The 24,550-nt window shown below is 44.5% G+C and overlaps 1 protein-coding gene and 1 long non-coding RNA gene across 3 annotated transcripts; one reads left to right on the top strand and one right to left on the bottom strand.

The window, feature by feature from the left end:
* Window positions 1-535: 535 nt before the first annotated feature.
* UNC119 (unc-119 lipid binding chaperone) lies at window positions 536-18,879 on the top strand. Its single transcript, XM_027726773.2, has 5 exons — window positions 536-685; window positions 10,551-10,664; window positions 11,575-11,677; window positions 12,732-12,904; window positions 13,951-18,879. The coding sequence occupies exons 1-5, from the start codon at window positions 568-570 to the stop codon at window positions 14,061-14,063; spliced, it is 621 nt and encodes a 206-aa protein (XP_027582574.1). The 5' UTR covers window positions 536-567; the 3' UTR covers window positions 14,064-18,879.
* On the bottom strand, window positions 17,765-23,947 carry LOC113990904. 2 transcript variants are annotated; one of them, XR_005566464.1, is made up of 4 exons: window positions 23,903-23,947; window positions 20,445-20,482; window positions 20,296-20,357; window positions 17,765-19,462 (listed from the first exon to the last, which is right to left on the bottom strand). It is a non-coding gene; the product is annotated as an uncharacterized LOC113990904 (long non-coding RNA). The 2 variants fall into 2 exon arrangements; XR_005566463.1 differs by lacking the exon at window positions 23,903-23,947 and adding an exon at window positions 22,948-23,295.
* Between the last annotated feature and the right edge of the window lie 603 nt (window positions 23,948-24,550).

The raw sequence follows: 24,550 nt of genomic DNA, 5'->3' as shown, positions 1-24,550 counted from the left end.
TGGGGTTACTCCTATCTTATGGGTGTTATTTTGTGCGGTTACTCCTGTCTTAGGGGTATTATATTATGGGACAGGTTTACTCCTGTCTTATGGGTTTTTAGACAAAAATACTCAGTTGTGGGGGGGCTGGGGGGCAGGTAATGGAGTCTGTGTCCTGTTGAGGGGTGCAGAGCCCCTGGGGGCTGCCACACCTTAACGGGGTCCAGCTCCTCCGCTGTGTGTCAGCCTCTGAGGGTCAGGGGGTGGGTTATGGGGGTTGGTGCTCCTGCGCTCTCCGCGGCGGGGGGGGGGGTCTGTCCTCACCGCACCCGCGTTCCTGGGGGGCTGCCCCCCCATGCAGGGGCGCTGGCGTGGGGGAACGGCATCTTCTCCAACAGAAGCCCTCCTGAGCCCCTGGGAGCAGCGAGCGGGGCTGTGTTGCTCCTTTCCCCCCGCCTTCCCGCGGACCGGGCGGCGCTGTGCCGGCGGGGGCGGGCCGGGGGCGGTGATGGCGATGCCCCTCCCGGTGCGGCGGCGCGCAGCGGGGCCGGGGCCGGGGCCGTTCACACCGGCGGCGGCGGCGGGGCCATGAAGGTGAAGAAGAGCGGCGGGGCCGGGGCGGCGGCGGCGAGGACCGAGGAGGAGCTGGGCCGAAAGGCGCTCATCGGGCCCGACGACGTGCTGGGGCTGCAGCGGGTCACCAGCGGTGCGTACCGGGGATGGAGCGGGGGGGGCGGGGGGAGCTGTACCGGGGAGCTGAGGGGTGTGCAGGGGATGGGGACCGTGTCCCCGTGGGGCTGGCGAGGGGGTTAACCCCGGGGAGAAAGGGAGAGCCGGTCCCCCTCTCCCCTGGGGACAAGGAGTTGGGGATGCAGGGGAAGGGGTCTGTGCCGGGGATCTGAGTACCACCGGAGGACCAGGGATGCCCGGAGCTGGGGATGCAACCCGTCGCCCCAGGGATGCGGTCCCTCAGCTCTGGTCGTAGGTCGATGCTCCTCGCTGCTCTCCCCATCACCCCTTTCTTGTGTCTGTGCCCTAAGTGAAGCCCTCCCACCCTGTGCCCGCAGCAGTGGAGCAGGCTGGATCCCTGGCCACAGCATGGGGGCTTCACTGCAGCCCATCCTTCAGCCCCCCTCCTCCAGGATCTCCCTCCCCAGTGTAGTACCTCTGGTCTTAAGAGCATCCTGGGGGCTGGTGGGTGGGAGTGTGTGACTGGAGGGTCTGTTGTGCTTGGCAGAACAGCTCAGTTGGGACTGTCTGCTGCCATGGACCTGCCGGGGTAGCAGCATGCAGGGCTGGGGGAAGGCCAGGACAAGGGGGAATGGCTTCATACTGACAGAGGGCAGGTTTAGATATTAGGGAGAAATTCTTCCCTGTGAGAGTGGTGAGGCCCTGGCACAGGTTGCCCAGAGAAGCTGTGGCTGCCCCATCCCTAGAAGTGTTCAAGGCCAGATTGGATGGAGCTTGGAGCAACCTGGTCTAGTGGAAGGTGTCCCTGCCCGTGGCAGAGGCTTGGAACTACATCTTTAAAGTCCCTTTCAACCGAACCCATTCCATAGTAACACATGTGCCTAAGGTCAGCCTGGTCTTGGTGATGCCCAGGGACAATTTGCCCTGGTGCCCCAAAAAGACCTTTTTGCATGTCCTGGGACCTTTAGGTTGTCTCTCAGTAGTGGCAGGTTGGGCAGGAGGAGGGGGCTGGGGGTCTGGCCATGCTCCCCTGTGTCTCACAGCACTCTGTGATGTGGTGTCAGAGCTGGTTTTGTGTCACAGGCCAGGACTGTGGGGTGTGACAAGCCCCAGAGAGGAAGGATGTGGCTGTGGGTGCTGGTGCGTGCAGGCAGCCCTGTGGGGCTGCGTGTGTGAGCAGGATGGGAGGGGACGTGGTGTCAGCCCTCAGGAAGGGGTTACAGAGGCTCCTCTGAGAGAGGGGCTGCTGGTGCTGTGGGGTCCTTGGGTCCCCTTCTCCAAGCCAAGCTGCTGTGCTGGGCTGCAGCAGCGTGATTCACTGCCCAGGCCTAGAAATCCCCTGCCTGTAGCAGGGAGAGCCATGCAGCAGGCACTGAAGCAACCTGCCAGCATCCCTGGAGGTGCTGCTGTTGGATGGTGAATCCAAGCTGTGTTAAGCGCTGTGTGCTCACTTCATGGCAGCCTGTGTGTCCCTGCCCTCATCAGTGCTGTCTGGAGAGGACAGGGCCTCCCTGCACCCTTGCTCCTGGGGTGTGCAGACCTCGTGTGGCATCAGTGTGCATGGTGCATGGCTCTTGGTAAGCATCTGCATTCCCAGGGCACAGGGAAGGCTGATCTGGTCAACCTGACTTCTGAGCCAGGCTGGGAGCAGAGGTGGTTGTTTTCTGCATCTTCCAACCCTGGGGAAGCACGCTCTGGAGCACAGGGAAGATGTGAAATGCATGAAAATGTTTTGTTCTCCTCCTGCTGTGAGAGTTGCTGGTACCAGGGTAGTGCAGGGGTGCAGATGGGTCATGTCAAACAACAGCCAGACACTGTGAGGATATCCCATGGTTCCCAGGGGAAATGCTTTCTGTCCTACTGAGTACATGGAAGCCAGCAAACTGCACCTGAAATCCTCCATGTGGATTTGGGGATAGAGGTAAACAACACATCTGCGTTGAGCATATGGTATCTTATCACCTGGGAATGCTTTGCAGCTCCCCTTCTCAAGCTCACTTTTCCACCTGGTGGGTTTAACAGGGAGCAAAGATACCAGAATATTTTTCAGGTCTTTAACACCTAACGATTATTTGGGGCATTTTGTGACCTTTTCTCATTTCCACACTCTTAAAAACAGATGGCCAAAAATACCAGTGTGAAACTGTTCCACTCTTCTGCTCTGAGCAGCAGGGAAAAGGAAGGACCGGCTGTGAGAGAGCTCATGGCTGCCCCAGGCCCAACCTCTCCCCTTGGAGATGCTGAGTCGGAGCAGACACCACACCCTGTTGCAACAATTCTGGCTTTGATGCCCAAAATTGTGGTGCTTCACACAGTTTGAAGTTGAAGGAGGAGTTGCAGTTGCTGGTGGGGCTGCAGCAGAAATGTCCTGGTGCCCTGGGTGTCCTCTGTTTTTCCAGATAGAGGATAATCCATCTTTATCCAAACTCATGGGCCAGTGGCACGGCAGCTCGCGCTGTCGAGGGACTGTGTAGTTAAGATGTGTCCTGCCCAGGGTCCTGTGGTGGCCTGAACATGTTTTAACATTGCTTCAGGAGGGCTTGGTACCACAGGAACATGTGTTTTAAGGATGCTTACGCCATGAGTAGCCTGTGTGTTTCTGAAAGGCCTGCCAGCCTGTGTGAGGGGAGGTGGAATGCTAGTTACAGCATAGAATGGTTTGGGTTGGAAGGGACTTTAAAGACCATCTCATTCCAACCCCCTGCCCTGGGGACACCTTCCACTAGACCAGGTTGCTCCTAGCCCCATCCAACCTGGCCCTGGAGACTTCCAGGGATGGGGCAGCCACAGCTTCTCTGGGCAACCTGTGCCAGTTCCTCACCACCCTCACAGGGAAGAATTTCTTCCTAATAATCTTTCCATCAGGAAGCACAGCTGGTCTTTCCTTTCTCACTAGGTACAGCTGACAAATGACCAAATGTGAGATGGCTGGGGCTGGGAGGGCGGTGATGCAGGATGTGGCTCTGTGGCAGGACACCCTGTCTGTGGGCAGCCAGGGGAGCCAGCTGGGCTCTGCTCTTAACGTGCCTCTAATAAGCTTAAAGGAGGAGTTGTGCAAACTGCCCTGCATATGCTATGTCCTTTCAATATTAAATTCTCCAGCATCTCCAGGCCCATAACATTTCTGGGTATGTGGGGGGTCCAGCCTGACAGATCTGGGATGCTGCCCTGGGATATCTGGGCCTTTTGGCCGGGCTGGCTCTGGCGCTGCTCCAGCTGGATCAGGTGTAAGGCGAGTGGAGCATTTCCTTTGCAATTAGCAAGATTTGTTACTCGCTCGCACAACTGTGGTCAGAAAAAGCGGAAAAGCCTTATGACGTGATTAATTTAAGATTAGTAAAGGAGTGGGGCAGAGCTCAGTTCAAATTGTAATTAATTACTGAAGCAACCAGAGGATCAGGGAAGTCAGATACGTAACAAAAGACAAGCTCTATCCTCTGAGGCTGCCCTGCTTATCACCTGCACACTTTGTCTGTAATACAGGATTAAATCGTGCATTTTAGGTTTTATTCTAAAGCTGATTTTATTTTAGCGAACCAAGGGGTTAAATAATGGATTATATACTTGGAAACAATTTCAAAACAAACCTTATTTTTAAATAAGGAACACGTACATAATCATTTCTGAAAGTAATCTCTTCCTCGAGCTGTCATTGGGGATTTCTTTGAGACTTCTCTAGGCAGCTTTAGCTAAAGGCCAGCCTTGGCTGCCTCAGTGGGTTGAGCAGAGTAGACCTTTCCTGTGTGACTTTCATACCAGTTTCCCTGTAGTCAAATAACCAAAAAGCTAAATAAACCATTTCCCTGCCCTCTGCCTCAGCAGTTCAAGTCCTGTAAAGCTGAACCAGCCAGGATCAAATCCATTTTTAAAGCCATAGGGTTTGGGTAAGCAAGGACCAGGAGGGTACACAGGGAGAGAGGCATTAACAGGAATGTGAGGCAGATGTGCATGAATCAATCTTCAAAGCCGCTCCTGGACCATGACTTCCCTCCCCAGTTAATTGGGAGAATGTATTTTATTAGGAGCTCTGACGAGCTGCGGGTGTTTGTGAGGATGTTAATGAATCACTGTTCTGACTTGTCCAGGGCTGTGATGTGTTGATGTGTTTTGATGTGCTGATTTCTTGTCTCAGAGTGATATCCCAGAGCTGTGCCAAGCTGCTCTCTCCATGACTCTTCCCTCAGCACCCCCACACAGGCTGTGAACCTTTCCAAGGCTGTGTGATGCTGCGTGGCTTGGGGTGTTGTGTAGATGAAGGGTGTTTTTGGAAGTCTCACAATACAATATGGGCTGTTAAGATTCTCAGGGGCAGCACACATGGGGGGTGTGTGTGTGTCACAGGATTCCTCCTTCTGCCGGGGTCGTGGGTTTGGGCCATCCCTGGTGGAAATGGCAAAGGTAAGAGGGGAAACTCTGGCATCCACCAGGGGAGTCTGGGCAGAACTGGATGGCTTTGGCTCAGCCCTGTGTAAGAGCAAAAATAGCTGATTTTGTTAATGTTGTGCCCGTGGTTTCAGACTTTGAGTGCAATCAGCATGAAAAGGGGGCAGGAAAAAGTGTTTGGATGCTTTGGAGGTGGGGGAAGAACAGCTCCATCCTTCCTTAACAAGGCCTGCAGGGCTGTGATCAAATTAATTGTGAGAGGGTGAAGTCTGGAAAGCTCTAGCTAAAAAAAAAGAAAGGAAAAAAAAAAGAAATGAGCAGGCTGCCATAAAAAGCAGAGCCTGGTGAGCTGTGCAGTAGAACTCAGCACTTGAGGGGCTCTGGGGACCTTGGAAAGTTGCCCCAGCTCAGAGCCTACTGGGCTGCACCCCTCTGCTTCATACACAGTGTTGGTCAGTAGATGTGCTTCTGTGGAAAAACCCCTGTGGGATCCTTCTAGTGCAGGATTTTTCCTCTGGGGCATCGCAGCAGCCTAATTCCAGAGCTAGATGGGAGGGCAGCTGCCTCCCTCCCCAGTAACCCCCCCAGTCTTTGGTTACCAAACCCCATGGCTCTAGAAATGGAGTGGATTCTGGATCTTGGATGGCTTAGTTTTACGGGACTTGAACTGCTAAGGTAAAGGACAAGGAAGTAGTTTATTTTTTTCTTTAATTGACCTCCTGTCGTCTGGGCAGGTGTGTCAACACCACCTGGAACCTGCCCTGCCTTCCCCTCGAGGTCCTGCACTGTGTCCTGCGTCACTGCTTGGCATCTTCACGGGGTTCGGGCTATTTTTGCTCGCTTCCTTCTGAGACTCTTCAATCTGATAATCTCCTAATCTCCAGCTCCTGGCAATTCCTCTGCAGTTGTCTTTGCCTTATACCTGGCTTAGGTCTTGGGAGTTGTCTTCAAAATAGCTCCTGACCTTGTTGGTTAATGCATGTTAAGAAATAGACCTGCGTAGCTGCAGGAGCCTTCTCGTTCATTCCCTAAATTCTTGTTGTTGCCTGTGTTGGGGAGAGAAATTCCTGTTTCAAGTCACGACCCTTCCATCAGTCTCTTGTACAGCATCTCCTGGTTTACACCCATTTTCAAGACCAGATTTGAGTTTTTTCTTACCCCAGGTGCACTCTGCTTTCCTTTGTGGGCTCTTGAGGTCTTAAAATAGGAGCTGCCCAATCTGGGCTTAGACTCTGATGAGCACCATAGAAATATCCATGGTGTCTGTGAGAGGGGACACGTGCTTTCTCCTGATTGCAGAGAAGGAGAAGAGATCTTGAAAAGAGCACAACAAGGAGTGTGAACCCTATTGCCCATAAACTCCTCTTGATAAAACGTACCTAGTGGGGTGGTTGCAAAGGAAATTTGAAAATATAGGATTGATTTTAGCTTTCTCTGATGAGGATCAAACACCTAATCTTATCCATTGGGTAACTGGAACAATAGGAAGAAGGCCAGAGGAGAAAGTGCCTTTGTTGGCTTTCTTTTTGTATTATCTAGCCCTGTGTTATCCCTCACCTTTTGTGCTCCTCTGTAACACCAGCTGTTAAAATACATGCCTAGAAATATGCACCAGGGTTCAGGATGTGCCAGTGTTCACAGGCAGTGCCTGCTGGCAATGTCTAGGCTGTTTTGCTGTTTTGGTTTGCAATTTTGGTTGGATTTGGGATGGAAGGAGGGTTTCCTGGATGAGAACTGGCTCCTCTCTGGATTAGGCAGTGGAGGTACCACCTCAGAACTGGAACAGGGAAGGAGCACCCACTGGGTCTGAGAAAAAAGCTAGAGTCCTCTGAACTGTTTGGGGTGGTTTTGGAATAATTTTTTCCTCTGAAGGGAGTAGGAGAATTCATGAAGGAACTCATTGAGCCAGGCTCAGGAAGTCAATCACCTCTGCTGCTTCCTCAGACCACCACGGTGTTGTTAGTTGTGATCCAAACTTTTCAAAACCACGGTAGGTATTAAGATAAAAAACATCTCTAATAGTGGGGAGTTGCAGATCTTTGGGCAGAATCCAGAGATTATGGGAAAGAAGCTGGAGAGGCACCAGCAGTAGTGATGTGTGAGTGAGAAGTGGCTGCTAATGCCAGGCTTGGGCAGGTTTCAAGGCTTTGCTGTTTCCTTTGAGATCAAGTTCAACTTGGTGAATGATTTCCAGGAAGAGTTTGGGGATGGAGGTCTGGGATATGGCAATTCCCTGGACTTTAGGAAGGAGTAGGAAATGCTCCTCTTTTGTGACCTGCTTTTGCAGTGGGTACTTTGAGACAAAAGCCAATCTGATGGGTTTCCTAGGGCAGTGCTGCTGTGTCTGTCCCTTTATCCCTTGCTCAGAGCGTGCTCTGTCATCCCTAAATCAGGTGAGTACTGAAGGCTTGGTCAGGAACATACCATGATTATTTGGTTATTAGTAGGGAAACAACATGACCTGCTCCAGGGGAAGTGGAAGAAATGAGGAAATATTCTGTCCTGAGAAACCAACCCACCGTTCTTGTAATGATCCCCTCCACAGGGGTTTGAGCTGCCTCATGCCTGACTAAAATAACCATGGATGCTGCCTTCTTTCCCCAAATTGTGGCCATGGTGAATTAGGATAAGTAAAGCAAATGATACATTTAAGTGAGTCACGAAAGTGTGGGCAACTGGGCCCTACAGTAATTTAAAAATAAGTATGGGATGAGATTAGCAAATCTGACAGTGCTCAGCTAAGCAGAAGGATCTACCAATTGCAAGCAGCCCATTCCCAATAAGACCTTCCAGTGTAGCCGCAGGCTCTTGTTGTGTGTGGGGAAAAAACCAGCACGTGGCTACTTTGATTGATTTTTGAACAGGAATAGCAGAAACAAATATAATACAGACTGAGAGGAATAGATATTCCTCTGTTTTTTTTCCCTTCTAGGAGACTGGGCACTGCCAGGGGAGGAAAAAACACTTGATTGCAGTATTCTGGCAGCTGAGCTTCCCGGATGTCATCCAGTTGTATCCTGACATGTTGATTTAAAAAAAAAAAAAAAAAAAGGTTTTTAAAAATATTTTCGGGGCAAAAAGAGTTGGAAAATGCAGTGTAGGGGTGCAAACATCAATGAGCAGGAGCCTGGTGGGGATTCTACCCGGGGTTTACTCTTCTTTGGAGGCTCTGCTTGGCTCTCCTCTGCTCCAGATGAGTCATGGACACTGTTACTGCAGCAACGCTGCTGCCAAGGAGGGGGATAAAGCTGTTGCCATGGTGCTGGATGGGCAGGAATTCTGCAGGAGTAAAAACACTTAATAATTAACTTGCAGACAAACGTGGCTTCAGATTTGCCCGCGTGCTCTAGGGAAGGTGTCCCGGGCTCCCAGGCGACTGCCCCCTCTTCTGTACAGCCCCTCGCCTTCCCAGGAAGCAGCCTGTGGCCACGGGCCCAGGGAGGCAAAGCTGGACTGTGGGAAGCTGTGCCTGCTTCCATCAATTTGTATTTTGCATGTGGCTGCCCAGAGCTGGGAAGTTGTGGGACGGGTTAAGAATTTGGGTGGCTGATGTGTCAGAGCCTAAAATCACAGTGTAATTGCAGGACATCTCCCTGAGGAATGCTAAACATCAGGGCTTAAGGCAAGGGCTTGGTTTAAATGTCTGTCCCGTCTTCTTGGCTACTGGTAAAGACAGAAAAGACAATTCTGTGCAGTTCTTGGGCTATTTGGCCAAAAACCAGCCTGGTGTTTTCTTGTGGTAGTAGAAAAGTTGAGCTTTTAGCTTGTTTTGCCTGATAGTGTGGGTGCTGGTGTTAGTTTTTCCTTGTGCTGTGTTGATAGGGAAGGGAAAATCCCTGCCAAATGCCAGGGATGCTTTGAACACTGTCCTCTCTCTTAAAGCCCATTTATAGAATTGTAGAATCTCAGAGTGGTTTGGGTTGGAAGGGACCTTAAAGGTCATCTTGTTCCACCCCTGTGCCATGGGCAGGGACACCTCCCACTGGACCAGGTTGCTCCAAGCCCCATCCAACCTGGCTTTGAACGCTTTCAGGGATGGGGCATCCGTAACTTCTCTGGGCATTCTTTGGAGCATTCGCCATATGGGGATGTTGGCGAGCAGTAAAACTGTCCAGAGAGGACATTTAACACCTCTGTTCCTTGTACCGAATGTACTTGGAGAGTTCCCCAAGTTATGGAGATTTGGAAGGAATAAAAGGCTTCTAGGAAAATGTTCATGCTCAGCAGCCCAGGAGCAGTCGCTCAGAGCAGTCCAGGATTTGTTATACCTGTGCTGAAGTTGGATTGTCATGGGCAGATCTGAGCTCTGGGCACTTGTATCTTGTTTTTATGTAGTCAGTGACTAAGCCTAAGGTGGATGGATGTATTTGAATTTCAGAAATAGGAAAGCAGACAGAAATAAGTGATTAGCTCAGATTAACAGCAGGAATTAGTAGCTGAGAAAGTGCTAAGAATTAGAATGTTAAAGTGTTATTTTCACCTTGGAACCTCCAAAACCAGTCTCCTACATCAAGCAGATGTGCAGCTGTTTGAAAGCTGACCTGACTTGTCTACATACAGCATTTATTTAGGTTTGTCAGGATAAAGTAAGTTATTGGAGCTATTTTCAATCTGTGCTGTATGTGCAGTGGAAATGAGGCACCACTGCTCCTTCCCCAGGGAGGAGGCTGATTCCCATGCCAGGAGCTGGCTCAGGGCACAGCAAGGCTGAAGGCTAAATCCATGGGGGTTTAGTAGTGGAATCCTCATCACTGGAAGTGTTCAAAAACCATGTGGATGTAGCAGTTGGGGACACAGTTTAGTGGTGGACATGGCTGGGTTAATGGTCGGATTTGGTGACCTTAGAGGGCTTTTCCAACCTCAACAACTACGTGATTCTGTAATGATTTTCTCCCAAAGACACTGACTCCGCTGGAAGTGGGGATGGGCTCTGCTCCCTGTTTTCCTAATACAGGGAAAGGCTTCAATGCCATTTTCAGTGCTGAGGAAAACAAGTCCTTATGTGGAATGAGTATCAGTGGAGAGCAGAGGCCACCCTTTGTCTGCAGAGGGCTGGAGCAGGGAGGTGACACAAGGGAGGACACTCCTGTTCCAGTTAAGTGCAGTCGGCTTAGCGCTCCCAAAGCTGCTTAGCACTTGCATTCTGCCACAGGGCAGTTTTTAAAACAGGCAAAGCCTCTTACATTGGAAAGGCTGGGATTTGATGGAGGTGCTGACTAGTCTGAGTCCCCTGGGAGTAAATGGGTGCAGAAGTTGCTGGCAGAGGGTTGGGAAAAGGTGATGACCTCTGGGTCTATGGGGGAGAGAGGCCTTTTCCCTGTCCTGTCCGAGTAGGGCATTCAGAAATTAGACTCTTCAGAGACATCAGTTTTGAATTAAAATGGGCAGTAGTGGGGATGCATTTGGACTGCTCTCACTGCTTGTGTGACCTCCAGAGAACAGCTAGAAATTTCTGGTATTTCAGGGCAGCCTTCATTCAAATTTTTTTTCCTCTGCAGATTATTTGTGCACTCCAGAGGAAAATGTTTACAAGATAGACTTCACCAGGTTTAAAATCCGGGACATGGAGTCTGGCACAGTCTTGTTTGAAATCACCAAGCCAGCAGCTTCAGGTGAGTGCACACACAAAATAACATTTTCATGAACAAACACATGCTGGTGTCTGCTTCCCTTTGCCTTTTCCCACTCCTTTTACTCTGTGCATTTCCCAAAAACAGGAGATGCTCTTGACTGCAGGAGGGCTGGAGTCCCAGCTTGCAGCAGAAATGTTTTTCAGGTGTCTCTTTGTACCAGCACGGTGAGCAGAGCTCACTGCTGCTGTGCTCTCACGGTTGCCATCTGTGATGGGAAAGGACAGATGGATGTTGTAAACAGAAGCAGAGGAGGAGGAGCAGGAGATCACCGTGTGGTTGTTTCTTGGCTGTTCATCAACTTGTGCCCCCCCCGTGAATAGTTTTGCTGTTAATTTAACATCTTTCAATAAGGACCCAGGAAAATGATATTTCCAAAAGGGAGAAACTTTGTCAATTGGGCAAATTAGACAAACTGAAAATTTCCTTTTTTTTTTTTTTTTCTGAATTTTTAGATGGTGCTTGTAACCATCCCAATGTTACCTGTGGCAATAAAAACCCAGGGCAACTGTTTTTTTCCTGATTATGCTCTTACAACCCTTCCCCACCTTCCTGCAGGTGAGAGGAAGTTTTCTGTAGCTTATGGGTAGCAAACCAGACATGCTAAGGGGAGATGGCTTGTTCAGAGTCACTCTGCAGTCGTGATCTGAGGTAGGAGCAGTGAATCACTTCAGAAGGTGAGCAGTGACTCAAACTAAAGGTCCATCTTCCAGTACTCCATCTCCAAGTGACCAGCAGTGGATGCCTCAGGACAGGAGGAGGGTGAGCTCACCATCAGGCTTCCTCAGGGTGGTTTCCTGGCTTATGTTACTCAATAACGCGATCACGAGTATTTTCGCCGGGTTTCTGTTTCTGAGATGACTCTGACAGGGTTTGCTTTGCCCTTTTCCAGAGCGTGAGCACAATGACAGGAAGGACGTGGACCCCAACGCCGGACGCTTCGTTCGCTATCAGTTCACCCCGGCCTTTCTCAGGCTGCGGCAAGTGGGAGCCACGTGAGTAACTCCCCTCTGCTGCTTGTTCTAGCACAGGAAGCAACTGAAATCCTAGAGAAAATGCCTCTTCCATTTTGATCCTGTCAGGAAGTTGATGTAATAGGGATCTTTTGTTGTCGTGAGGGTCTCCGAGTCTCTTTGCTGGATGCCTCGCTTTCTCCATCCCTGTAGCTTGTTTGTTTACCTCGGGAATGGCGTCGAAGAGATTGATGCTAAAAGGGGCAAAATAAGGTGGGAAGAGTATCCAGAGAAGAGAAGGCCCTGGAGAGACCTTAGAGCACTTTCCCATGCCTAAAGGGGTTCCCAAGAGAGCTGGAGGGGGACTTTGGACAAGGGGAAATGGCTTCACACTGACAGAGGGCAGGGTTAAATGGGATATTGGGAAGAAATTCTTCCCTGTGAGAGTGATGAAGCCCTGGCACAGGTTGTCCAGAGAAGCTGTGGCTGCCCCATCCCTTGAAGAGTTCAAGGCCAGGTTGGATGGGGATTGGAACAACCTGGTCTAGTGGAAGGTGTCCCTGCCCATGGCAGGGGGGGTTGGAATTATATGGTCTTTAAGGTCCTTTCCCACCCAAACCATTCCGTGATTTTATATTCCAGCTCTTTTCTGTGCATTATAAGTTTATTTGTCAGAGGCTCCTGCCAGCTTCAGAAGATTTGTCCTCAGCTTCCACACTGCACTCCCCAAAAAACATCGATCCACAGATACATGTGAAATGATGAGGTCATGTTTGACCTTTGCCGTGTCTGGCAGTGCTGCTTGCATCCTTCAGTAAACCACCACAAAATCTGACACCTAAAGAATTGTCTTGCTTGTCTCTATTTTGAGTAAAAAGAAGGAAAATATAGTATAAACTATGGTTTGTAATGCTGTGTTTGTGTCCCTGTAGAAGGCTTTAATGAAAAGAGGAAATGATAATTTAGTTAGTGACGTGGATTTGTATCTTTAGCTTTTTTTTTTTTTTTTTTTTCAGAACTCTCTTCTACTTTTCGGGAATGGCACAAATCTTATTTAGGCAAGAAAGCTCACATCAGTCTCACCCTTCTTTTTCAGGGTGGAATTCACAGTAGGGGACAAACCCATTAATAATTTCCGTATGATTGAGAGGCACTACTTCCGCGATCAGCTGCTGAAAAGCTTTGATTTTGAATTTGGCTTCTGCATCCCCAGCAGTAAAAACACTTGTGAGCACATCTATGAATTCCCCCAGCTCTCGGAGGATCTCAGTAAGCTCGCTTTCATTTCTGGGTTATCACACTGTGATGTTCATCTGAGGTGGTTTGGGGGAGCCCTTTTTTAAAAGCTGTCATAAAAAGAGTATGTTGGGTAGAATAATTCGTACTTTTAGATCTGTGTTAACACTGATTTTGTTTTTTGGTAGCTTGCATCCCATCACCCACCAGAGTTGCTTTTTTAGTGTGTTTTTTTAATTTGTAAAAAGGAAGCTTCATATCCGAGAGAAAAAAGATAATTGTGTTATAAAACAACCAAAAAATGGGATTAAAAAGGCATCCAGTAAATGGATGACTTAAATGTTATGTTCTGGTTTAATGTTTGATGTGCTATGTTGAGAGCTTGAGAGGTTTTAGTATGAACATAACTTTTATTGTCTCTCCTCTCTCCCAAGACACAACAGCACAAGCACTAAATCTGTGTGATCTTATTCTTTACAACCCCTAATTGTGTATGTCAGCACTAATATTACAGTCTGTAGAAAATACAGTGAGACACTTGCTGCCTGCTTATTATCAGACCAGAACAAATTTCTTTTGAGTTCACTGTTAATCATGGTTTTCTTTTTAAAAAAAACCAGCAAAATAAACCCTGGAAACTGTAACGTGATCTCATTTTGAGGTTAGGTGGAGCAGCTACCCTTTTATGGTGCCTTGATGTATTTGGATTACGAACATTTTTCATCCCTGAAAGTATTCTTCAGGGATGAAAGATGAAAAAAATGTCTGGATGTGGCACTTGGGGACGTGGTTCAGTGGTGAACATGGCAGTGCTGGGTTAGTGGTTGGACTTGATGATCTTAGAAGGCTTTTCCAACATAAATGATTCCATGGTTCTATGATTCTGTGATTATGTTTGAGTTGTCTTAAAGATACTGTCAGCAAATAGTTTGGGTTGGTTCCCATTTGGGTTTTTCCCCTGAAGAGTTTGCTGCTGTCTGAGCGACGCCGTGAAACCTGCCCGAAACCCCGTGTTTCCTGAACATATCTGCAGTGTGACTGTTAATTTTGCTTGTTTTGTCCTTTTTTACCCCCTGCAGTTCGAGAGATGATCCTTCATCCCTACGAGACACAGTCGGACAGTTTCTACTTTGTAGACAACAAGCTCGTGATGCACAACAAGGCAGATTATTCATACAGTGGAGGACCTTGAGCGCAGGATGGGCCGCGCTGGCCTCCCCTTTCCTATGGAAGTCGTCAGGGATACCAACACCTTCAGTTCTGCTGCCTGCAGTGTCAACTGGACAAGGATCCACAAAACCAAGGACTCTTTGCCACAGTAGGAGTTTCATGACTAAATTTGCCGGTCTCATCTCTTTTGAGCTTTGAAGCAGACCCAGTTCTTCAGAACTTTAGGCTGAATGATCTTTGGATACCAATTCCCTAAGTTCTTTAAGTGTCTGCTTCGAAAATGGCCTTGTGGGACCTGGGGGATTTTGCCCTAATTCTGTGAATTTGTGTTCTCGCCCGAAAGTATCTTTTAGGACATGATTGCTTTCCCAAAGAATGTAATCAGAGAAACCACGTGAGTGGATGGATGCAGAGACAGAGGTTTGGTTGGTTGCTTCTCTTTGTCAGTGCTTCAAAGGCCAATTTAACTTGTCTATCCCGTCAAAAATGTCGAGCATAGCATCTCACAAAGGCAAGTTTCATCTTTAGATTGGCTCTCTCCATAAGTATTTCATCCTTTAGTTTTGGTCCTTCTATTTAATGTTCTGTTTAATCCTGGAAATGCCGAAACTCACAATGAAGACCAGTAGTTCAATGACAGAGCCCTTTTAATTGGGTACTGTCCTTTCACATTTCAGTTGAAGGTAAATTAGCATTGTGGGTCTATGAACCTCTGTAAGTACCTTCCATTCATTTCAGGTTTTGCAGAATAATCAGGAAAAATGGAAGGATTTTAGCTTTATTTAACATTTTCACATAGCTAACATTCAGCCTATTCATGCTTACACATTTCCATGTCTGGGTTTTTTTTTTCATCTCTGCTCAATACCAAGATAAGGGTTTCAGCACTGCTTGTTAGAGCAACACTTTCATTTGTCTATGGCAGCTGGAGTATGTGGAATTTCCAATTTTCTATTTGTATCTGCATTTAAAGAATGTTATGACAGTGCTTTCCCTTTGTTAAAAATGTTTCACATCGATAATTAGTACAGGTGAAACAGTCTAATAGTGTACAACTTAAAGGCACAGGAAAAAAATTTAGCAAGAGCTCTCTCTTCAGACTCTGGAAGAAGTTTAAGACCAATTTTGCCCAAGAAGTAGCAACACCAAGAATAAACCAGTATGGGGTGGCCTGTTGTCATGAAACCCCTACTCCAAAGGTCAGTTCACTGATACTTTAAAAAAAAAAAAAAAAAGGCAGTTGAAGTTTGTAGATATTTCTATAAATACTTGATGTCTCCATGTCTAATTCTGTGAGTTGAAGTGGAACATTCTATGTTAGCCTCGGATAGGTGTGATTGTAATAATTTTTATAAAATAACATTTCCAGTTGTGCTGAGCATCTTTTTAGTCGCAGCCCACGTCAGACAGGACTACAAATGGTTCCAAGTGTAGCCATCTGCCCAAGAACAGGGAGGTTTTTGTGCTCTTGCTGGGGTTGTGGTCACTGTTAAATGTGTCACAGGTTGTATTTGGCATGGCTTTCTTGAATTCTGAGAGAGGATTCAGTTTTCTAAAGAAAACACAGTGAGTTTAGGTTACAGCACAGAGTTTTTATTAAGCTTGGTAGCTACAAAAGTATGTAAAATTCACTGGTTTTACACAACTAGTAGTTGTTGTAATTCTTATCACAATGAGACTTGTATTTATCACTATTTTTTGTCTCTACTGTATTAAATCATACAGCTAGCCTATGGCTGACTGATCTGTTTGAGAGACACAAAGAATTTTCTCCTTATTTGTATAATGCTCTGAGCTACTGAACATTGATTTTACAGCACAATAATTACTAATGGTGAAAATAGTTTCAAAAATTTTGTCATTCCTCCTCCCCCTTTTTTTTTTGCATCAAGGCTGTTAAACTAGCCATATATACAATGACATTTTGCAAGTTTAAGTATTTCTGAATTTTGTTTCAACTCTTGAAGGAGAAAATATGTTGACTTAGAGACAGAAGAGAGTATGTGTGTTTGTAATTAGCACCCTGCACAGAGGTTTTTTGGTGGTATTTTTCACCTGCTGTTCATAATAGTCACTTCTGTGCATAAGATTTTTAAAAGACTGTTAGGAATGGTACTTGCCCAGAATAACCAGCCATATATTTAATATGGAAATATACATCTCAGTATGTCTTGGTGAGATTAGTTGTGCTTTGGTGTGGACCCTTGGGTCATTGTACAGAGTTTCCTCTCTGTACAGCACATTGTTGCCACCTGCAATAGTCATGTTCTGCTCCTTTTAAGATTTTGGACTTCAAAACCAAAATAATTCCATAAAAATATTACTGTAGTCAATGGAAACTTGAGTGGTAGACATGCCCCTTATAAAAGAACCTCGAGAAAATCACCCTGTCCCCAAGAGGGCAGTGTGTTGTTGGATGGACTTTCTGACACTGTATTTTAGGGTAGGTTTGAGGTTAAACACAACAGTATGAATTATCTGCTGCTGATCTCCTGAAATCTGGTAATTCAGATTCCATGGGCAGTAATTCCAGGCTAACAGAAAATTTGGTGTGAATCATATAGGAGATACTTTACTGAGTCAATTTGTCGTCTAGTAGTATTAGGAATATTTTAAACCAGAAACAAAGATTGGACATTTTCAATAAAATTAATTTCAACCTATTGTAGCTTTAGGTAAAGTTGGAGGAATTTTACTTGTTTTAAAAGTCCCCAGAGTTTGCTACAAATAACAAATCCTGATTCTTAAACCATGACAAATAACAAAACTTTCTGTGGGAAGTGTAACGAAGGTGCTTTTTTTCTGTGTTCCACTGGAGCAGTTATCACTGTTATCTCCCTGTTTTACTTGGAAACGCCTTGTTAGCATTTCTTTAAGGTCATCTGCATCCACAGTCTTTACAAACTTGTGGGAATCAGATAAGCTGTAAAGTGAAACCCACATTTTTTCCCCTTAAATTGGCAGTTGATTCTTACTATAAACCGGTTGAAAAATTAAATCTTAGCAGCATTGTTCACAGAAGAATTTGTTAATCTCCTGGTCTAGTTAATTATTTGGTATTTTAATATTAATTATTTGGGGTTTACTTTGGAATTTCATTGCGAAATCACCAAGTAATGGCTCTGGAAGAAAAGAATTCTTTTATTTTCTTCCTTGGGCCCATTTTAAACGTTGCTTTAATTAGCACTGCAGCTCTGTTTTAACAAGCCAGCCTGGCAATTCAGGATGTGACTTTCCGAAAGTGAAAGAAAACATCTAAGAGCTAACCAAGATTATCTGCTAATAATGCCTGGCTGTTTCCTGTCATAAAATGGGATTATGTGTGTGCTTTACAGAGTGACTTAATCTTGGAAAAAGAAACTAAGTCCCTGTGAGTGCTAATAGTGACATAATTTTTCTGAGAGACAGGGAAATTATAGCTCAACACGTTCTTTCAAGGAAATTATAACTCGACACATTTTTTTCACTTTGTCAGCCTTGGATCCCTTGAAATGTCAGGTTTTTTTAAGAAAAGCAGCAGTAATACATTGGTGGTGAGCTGCCATGCTGCATGCTCTATTTATTCACACTTCCGTGGCAGGAAGAGAACAATTTATTTTTAAAATTAACACATCAACTGTGGTTTAAATTCTAGAAACTTTTTGTGGCAAAAGCCAAAATTGTTTCTGTGAATTATCCTCTCTGTGGTGACATTTATGAAATAACTGAATGATCCACTCTCCCTGACTCTGAAGAATTTATTTATTTATTTTATTTAATGTAGGAAGTCTCTGTAGGTTTGAAAACAATGTGTTGGGGTTTAGTTCTTGCTCACAATCTCTCTCTGTGTCTTGTTTTTGAGCAGGTCAGTAAGATGCTCTGTTTTCCATCTCTGTCCTCTGTTTGAGTTTCATTTCAAAATCCTATGTAGAGTGTCACAGTGATGGCTGGCTGTGTGTGAAACATGCAGGCTACCAACTTCCAAATACCTTCAGTTTGAGAAAAGACTGTTAAAGTATATTGAGAAATAGTGCTACATATCGACCCATAAAAAATAAATTCCAATCTTCATAACAAAAATTATAGAGAACTCTTAGTCATGCAAAGATGGGGGGCTATTTAAGGTAAGAAAATGCTAATGTCCAACAGCTATACTTAATAAGTATTATAAAAATGCTGTATTAATTATTCATAACCTGCAAAAGATGGTTAACAGCTCAATTTTAATTAGATCTGGTTAGGAAGGAAACTATAGAGATGATTGCTATTGTTAATAGAGGTGTGGGGGAGCAAATAGAAATGTGTATGTATGGCACAAAAGCTGGGCAGATTTATGTGCATTGACTCTTTGTGGGGGGAAAAAAATGAGGGGAGAGGGGGACAAGGACAGGAAAAGAATTAATTTCAGCTATTTGGACCCAAGAGGTTCAAGGCCATGGTAAGTGTAAATGAGTTTTCTCTTGAGTCTGAGTCAGCTGGGAGCCTCATTTCGTGGTTCTTCTCTATACCCCCAGCATAAGCACTACCTAAATTTATAGAAGTGTTTCAATACTAACATTAAATGTCATTCACAGTTCGTATCATTTTCTATACATGGAAATATTTGAAGTATTTGGAGAGTGTGATGCTCTAGGTCTCAACGCTGCAGCTCAGTTGTTTTCTATGTCACTGGTCAGTGTGACCCAGCGGGTGAAATGGTGTTTGTGTGTCTGTAGCCTCCCTCCAAGCCCTGTGTTCATGCCTGCTGTGATGTCTGCTTGTATCTTAATACACCCAGCAAACCTGTTTGAATGTGACATTGACTTTTTTTTGGCATAGCAGCAGAGTTGTCTGTATTAAAATGTATTTATAAAAAAATATATCTATTTTTTGTGGAATGAAAGTAGGATTCTAGTTAATACACCACTGGGAAAATGTTAGAAGCATTTTTACCAAGTTAATTTCTAATTCTTTGTACTTGTTAGTTACCTGATTTGTTTGCTAGGAGAACATCCACTGTGGCCCATCCTGTGGCAATGCAATGCACTGTCGTGCAGAGAATCTGGTTTTCAGAAAACTGGGAGTCTTTTGTTTCCCTTTGGGACAGTAGGGAACTGAGTAGTTCACCAGGTATAAAAGGAACCTTGGCACGGAATCCACTTCTGTGGCTTTGGCTTCAGTCCCTAAACTGACTTATTGCAGATAGATATGTAGAGAGAGCAAAGACTGAGACTTCAGGATAAAAAAAAAAAATTAGATGCTACAATTTAGTCTTCCTGTAGGAGAAGGAGAGTCCTAAAATTAATTTATACAAGGATTAAATAGGGACTGCACTTGCTTAAATTGATTTCATATTGGCAGCTTAGTCATCAATGTGCATACTAGGGAATATGCTTAACTTTTTCCATTACCTTGGAAAATGGTTCAAAAACATGTCACATCCGTTAGCAAGTGTTTCTTCTCCTGTAACAAATTGCAAAATGTAAAAAAAAAAAAATAAATTATTGATCCTAGAAATGAGGGTGATTGTCTGTTTTGTTTAATTATTTATATTAGCACACGAAAAACATTCAAACTTTCATTTCAGATCCCTTCCATCAATATCTGAAGTCCAGCTTTGTGCAAATGTATGTAACCAGCTTCATTTTTGGTGGTTGTAAACACGGGGAAACTCTGCAGTGGTTTGGGTTGTTATGTGAGTAAAACCATCACATTAAGAGTATTTAAGTGGGATTCAGCTTTCAGATTGGGAAAATATCTTGGGGTGTAATTAAAAGAAATTAATATTGATTACATTAATGGAACCAGCTGCTCAGGCTGTAATGAGGTGTATTGGGGTAATTCCACCTTGATGGCTTTGATATTTCAGTCAGAAATTCCTGGGAATATCTCTGTATTTCTCTGTGAGCAGAACAATTTACCAACTCTCAGAGGAAAAGAAGTAGAATGTTTTTGTTTGAAAACATCTTCTATAATTAATTTTGATTCCACAGGATTACTGGGGACTCCTTAATAACACAGGATCCCGCAGTGTGTGCTGAAATTTGAGGAAGAAATTTATTAATCCAAAGCTTTACCTTTTGGATTATTACTTGGAGCTGCATGAAACACTTGGACTGAGCTCTGCGGTGAGGTGGATACCTGAGCACAGGTTTGTAATGTGACTTTTTCAGCTGAAGATACACTTTGAGTCTGACATCAGTTCTCTTACAAGCTCTCCCAGATCAGAGGCTTTGCCTGTACCTGTTCTCTGTGGTGAGATGTTATCTCCTGCTTAAACTTCCTCTCGGAATTACCTGAACAACTGGAAGCATCAGGTCTATTTTCTTAGAATTCTTGATGCTGATTTCACTGAATACTTAAAGAGAAGAGAGAGCAAAATCGGTGCTGGTAAACCTAATAAGGCAGGTTAAACTCTCTGATTTTCATGCTCAAGTATAATTACCTGGACTTGCTTAGAAATCTTCTGAGATTGAAAAGAACCTTAAAAAAAAAAATCCAAATATTATTCCTGTGGAAACTCCTCAGTGTTAAATGTCTGCCAAAAATATACTACATTACCAATGCTTTTTCTTTTTTTTTTTTCCCCCCCTCTCTTTAGCTGGTATGTCAGCCTCATTTATTAATAAATATGCCTAATCATCCTGGAGATGTTCTCTGCTTTTCCTCAGATTCTTATTTCTTATGGCATTTGCTTAGTTATTGTGACAAATCTTAAGTGTTCACCCCATGTTTCTATTTTATTTGTCATTGTTCAAGGGCATTCATCTATCTATAACTTGCTTTCCCTTAACATTTCTTACTTGTAGGAAGAACACTTCTCAGTGATAAAAGCACTCCAAGTTCCTCAATTTTTCCCTGTAGAGACAATGTATCTTATTTTAGAGATTACTGAAGTCTCTCATTGCATGCTAGGATAAACTGAAAGTATTTATTCTCCCTATTTAAGTCCACAAAAAGGAGTAATTGCTTTACAGAGATAATTTTTTTTTCCTTAACCAGTGCTGTACAAGAACTTAAAATAGGAGGTGAAATCATACTGGATAATGTATTTTAATTAAAACTACAAAGAGAATTTAGGTAGGTAGAGCATAATTGCAGTTGGATGATTCCCAGCCATTATTTTGAAAACTGACATGGGACCTTAAATAACAAAGGCCTGTGTTATTTAAAAATAATTTAATTATTCTAGGGGAGGGCGTAAACCATGTTAATGAAGCTGCATATGAAAGTAGCAAGAAATAAAAACAGGGAAGTTCCAAACAGCAATAGAGAAAACACATAATTAAATTTACTTTATGAAAGGAAGATAACACAGATGGGAGAGAAGAGTTCTAAACATCTTCAGTTCTTCTTGTGGGATGACAGGATGAATCAGAAAAGGGGAATAGCAAACTGGATAGATTAATATAAGGAAGAAATTCTTCCCAGTGAGGGTGGTGAGGCTCTGGCACAGGTTGCCAAGAGAAGCTGTGGCTGCCTCATCCCTGGAAGTCTCCAAGGCCGGGTTGGATGGGTGTTGGAGCAACCTGGGATAGTGGAAGGTGTCCCTGCCCATGGCAGGGGGTGGAATGAGATGAACTTTAAGGTTCCTTCCAACCCAAAACCATTTTATAATTCTGTACATATTTTATAATCTTTCTATTTTATCTATAAAACAGTTATTCCAGATGACAAATTATTGGGATTTGCTGGTTTTAATGTTTTTGCTGGCACAGTTATGCTCACAGCTCTACTTCTTGCACTTCCTTGGCTATAGAAGTGTGTGTAGCTTTTGTTTATCCAGTGAAGGAAAGGCAAAAACTGGAGTAGAAAAGCTTGGGAAAGGGGAACATCTGGCAGTCAGGGGTAAAGCTTTCTGTAGAATCTCAAACTGGTAAAGTGCATTTCCTTGCCCACGCAGCCAAGTGGAGAAGTGGGTGTACAAACCCTGTTTCACCTATGAAAGGTGCTAATGTGCCAGACCTGAAAGCTAGAACTATCTAGAACCTCTTTTTAGTTAAAAAACTCCCAACCACCAAAACCAAAGCTCAACCCCAAACCCTGTTTTTATGAATGATGTGAAGGGCACTGCACACCATCGTTCTGCTAATGTTACTCTCCACACTGGCATTCAACTGGCTTTGAAAATCATGTTTTTATTTCCCAAATGCATTCCTTACCACCCTGATCTATAATTAAGTGTCTAATTAAGCCTGCTGACTGCTTTGATGTCTGTACAGGTTCATAAGTCAGGAGAACAGAGGGTTCACTATAACCCCTAAAATTAAAGTGTGTGCAGAGACCTGAGTGTAAGTTCAGAGGAATCAAACTCTCTGCCCCAGACACACAAGACTCTCTTAGCACTGAGATCTCACATTTAAAGGATGTTCCCCCACTGGAATTCATCAGCTGGTATTGGTCACAACCTAAATTTGAAATAACAGTGCAGAAGTGTTCTTTGCAGCTGACAAACACATGGATATGCTTCCTGTGGTTGGCTGGCAAGATGTTTGGAGGAAACACAAGCACAACTGTTACCACTCAGATAACTTTAAGAACTATTATTTCAGCCAATGTTTAAATTTCTGTAAGGTATGTTAAAATGAGAAAGATAATTTCCAGCCAAAGCAAAAATCTGCATTTTTTTTTTTTTTTGGCTTTTAATGCCAAATAAGCACCACAGTTTTCTCCTTAGATTAACTGGATATTTGGTACAAAATATTTTTTCCATTTTTTTTTTTTTTTAATGTTTTAAAGTTGGTCTAGAGGGAAGGGTAAGTATAATTAACGCCTTAAGTAATCCTTCAGGCCTGGTGCCTCCAACAGGCCCAAACACGTTGGGCTTATTCATGTGGTTGAAATTAAATTCTTCAGTTGCTTCCTGAGGAGAAAGATCTTGAATTCTTTGTTCATCCAAATGATGTGAATTCCCTTCTGCAGTGTTTTTGTGACTGATGTGCTTCTACCTGAGCTCTCAGTGGGTCTTGGTGCATCCCCTCATGACAGTCACAATCCATCCGCCCTGCCTGGGCTGCTGCTGCTGTAATTAATTTCCTGGTGCCAATTGCGTGAGTAAGGAATTTGAGTCATGTGACTAATTAAGGTCTTTGCTGCTCAGCCAGGCCTAATTGGTTCTGTCAGGAATAAATCTTTAATGGTTTCAACTGGGCCTCCTCTCTGCCCAGGTCAAAACTGGATCGATTCAGAGCAGGATTCTTCCATTCATCTGAGCAGCAAAATGGCTCTGGGGTGAACTTACTGTGGCCTTTCGGTACCTAAGGGAGCAACAAGAGAGCTGGGGATGGGATTTGGACAAGGGCCTGGAGTGACAGGACAAGGGGAAATGGCTTCAAACTGACAGAGGGCAGGGTTAGATTAGATATGAGGAAGTTTGGGGTTTCATAGTGAAAGTGCATGGGGATCTTGATAAAACTTACCTCTCTAGTCTGGAAGGAACTGATGAGTGGAGCACTAAAAAGATGAAACATACCCCAGTTTAAACACAAAAATTGAGGAAAAAAAATTCAAATAGTTTTCAGAGCGTCTGTTCCAGCTTAAGTGCAGCTGTCATTTCAGTTAATTTGACAAAAAAGAGTCCTTCATACAGTTCCAGTATGTCTAGTGGTACTGAGTGTAGAAATGCTAGACTGTCCATGAAGGTACTTCTTATTTGGTCTCTGTGAGGTTGATCTTCCCTGTGAGGTTGATGAGGCCCTGGAACAGGTTGCCCAGAGAAGCTGTGGCTGCTCCATCCCTGGAAGTGTCCAAGGCCAGGTTGGACAGGGCTTGGAGCAACCTGGCCTGGTGGAAAGTGTTGTAATGAGATGGTCTTTAAGGTCCCTGCCAATCCAAAGCATTATGTGATTCTGTGACAACAAAAGGCAAAAAAAATCATCATTATAAAATGCTGAAGTTGCTCACCCCTGTGAGGGAGATGGTGTCATGTTGGTGGCTGTTTGCTGGGATCTTGCAGTTCATAGTCCTGTTAACATTTGTTACATTGATATCTGGTACCTGAGATTTTTCATGTACTAGCTGAATGAGAGCCCCTAGGGAAATAAATCCCACATGCTGATAATTTTCAGTAATTTCAGTATTTTCCATGCAAACAAATATTCTTTGTGCCTGTTTGTCTCTTTGAACCAAAAAAAAAGGCACTTTTCTGCTTCTAAACAGACTGCATTTAAATTTTGTTCTATGAACTAATTCCACCATTCCTTGTTTTAGTAGTTCTACATTAAATTTGTGCTGTGACCACCCATGGGAAATGCTTCATTAAAGCTTCCTGTTATGTCATTGTAGGGAGGGAATGGATGGTGAACCAGGCAGTTCTTCCACTACCGAGTGTTTTGGGTTTGTTTGTGTTAGACTAGAAATGGATTAGTGGGTCAGAAAAAGCTTGTGAAGTGTTTTTTGGTTTCCATGTTTAGTAGTCTAAACACAAACATTTATACACCGATCTGGATGACTGAAGTGTAAAAATGGAGCAGCAGTCCTGGTAAACTAAATTCTGGAATCCAAATATTTGTTCCAGACAGTAATTTAGACTTATGTGAAAGTGCCAATAAG

This window comes from Pipra filicauda, unplaced genomic scaffold (assembly GCF_003945595.2).
Source record: "Pipra filicauda isolate LSUMZ 115617 unplaced genomic scaffold, ASM394559v2 scaffold71_size5581439_pilon, whole genome shotgun sequence".
NCBI classification, from domain to species: domain Eukaryota; kingdom Metazoa; phylum Chordata; class Aves; order Passeriformes; family Pipridae; genus Pipra; species Pipra filicauda.
This window is presented reverse-complemented; position numbering and strand designations above follow the sequence as displayed.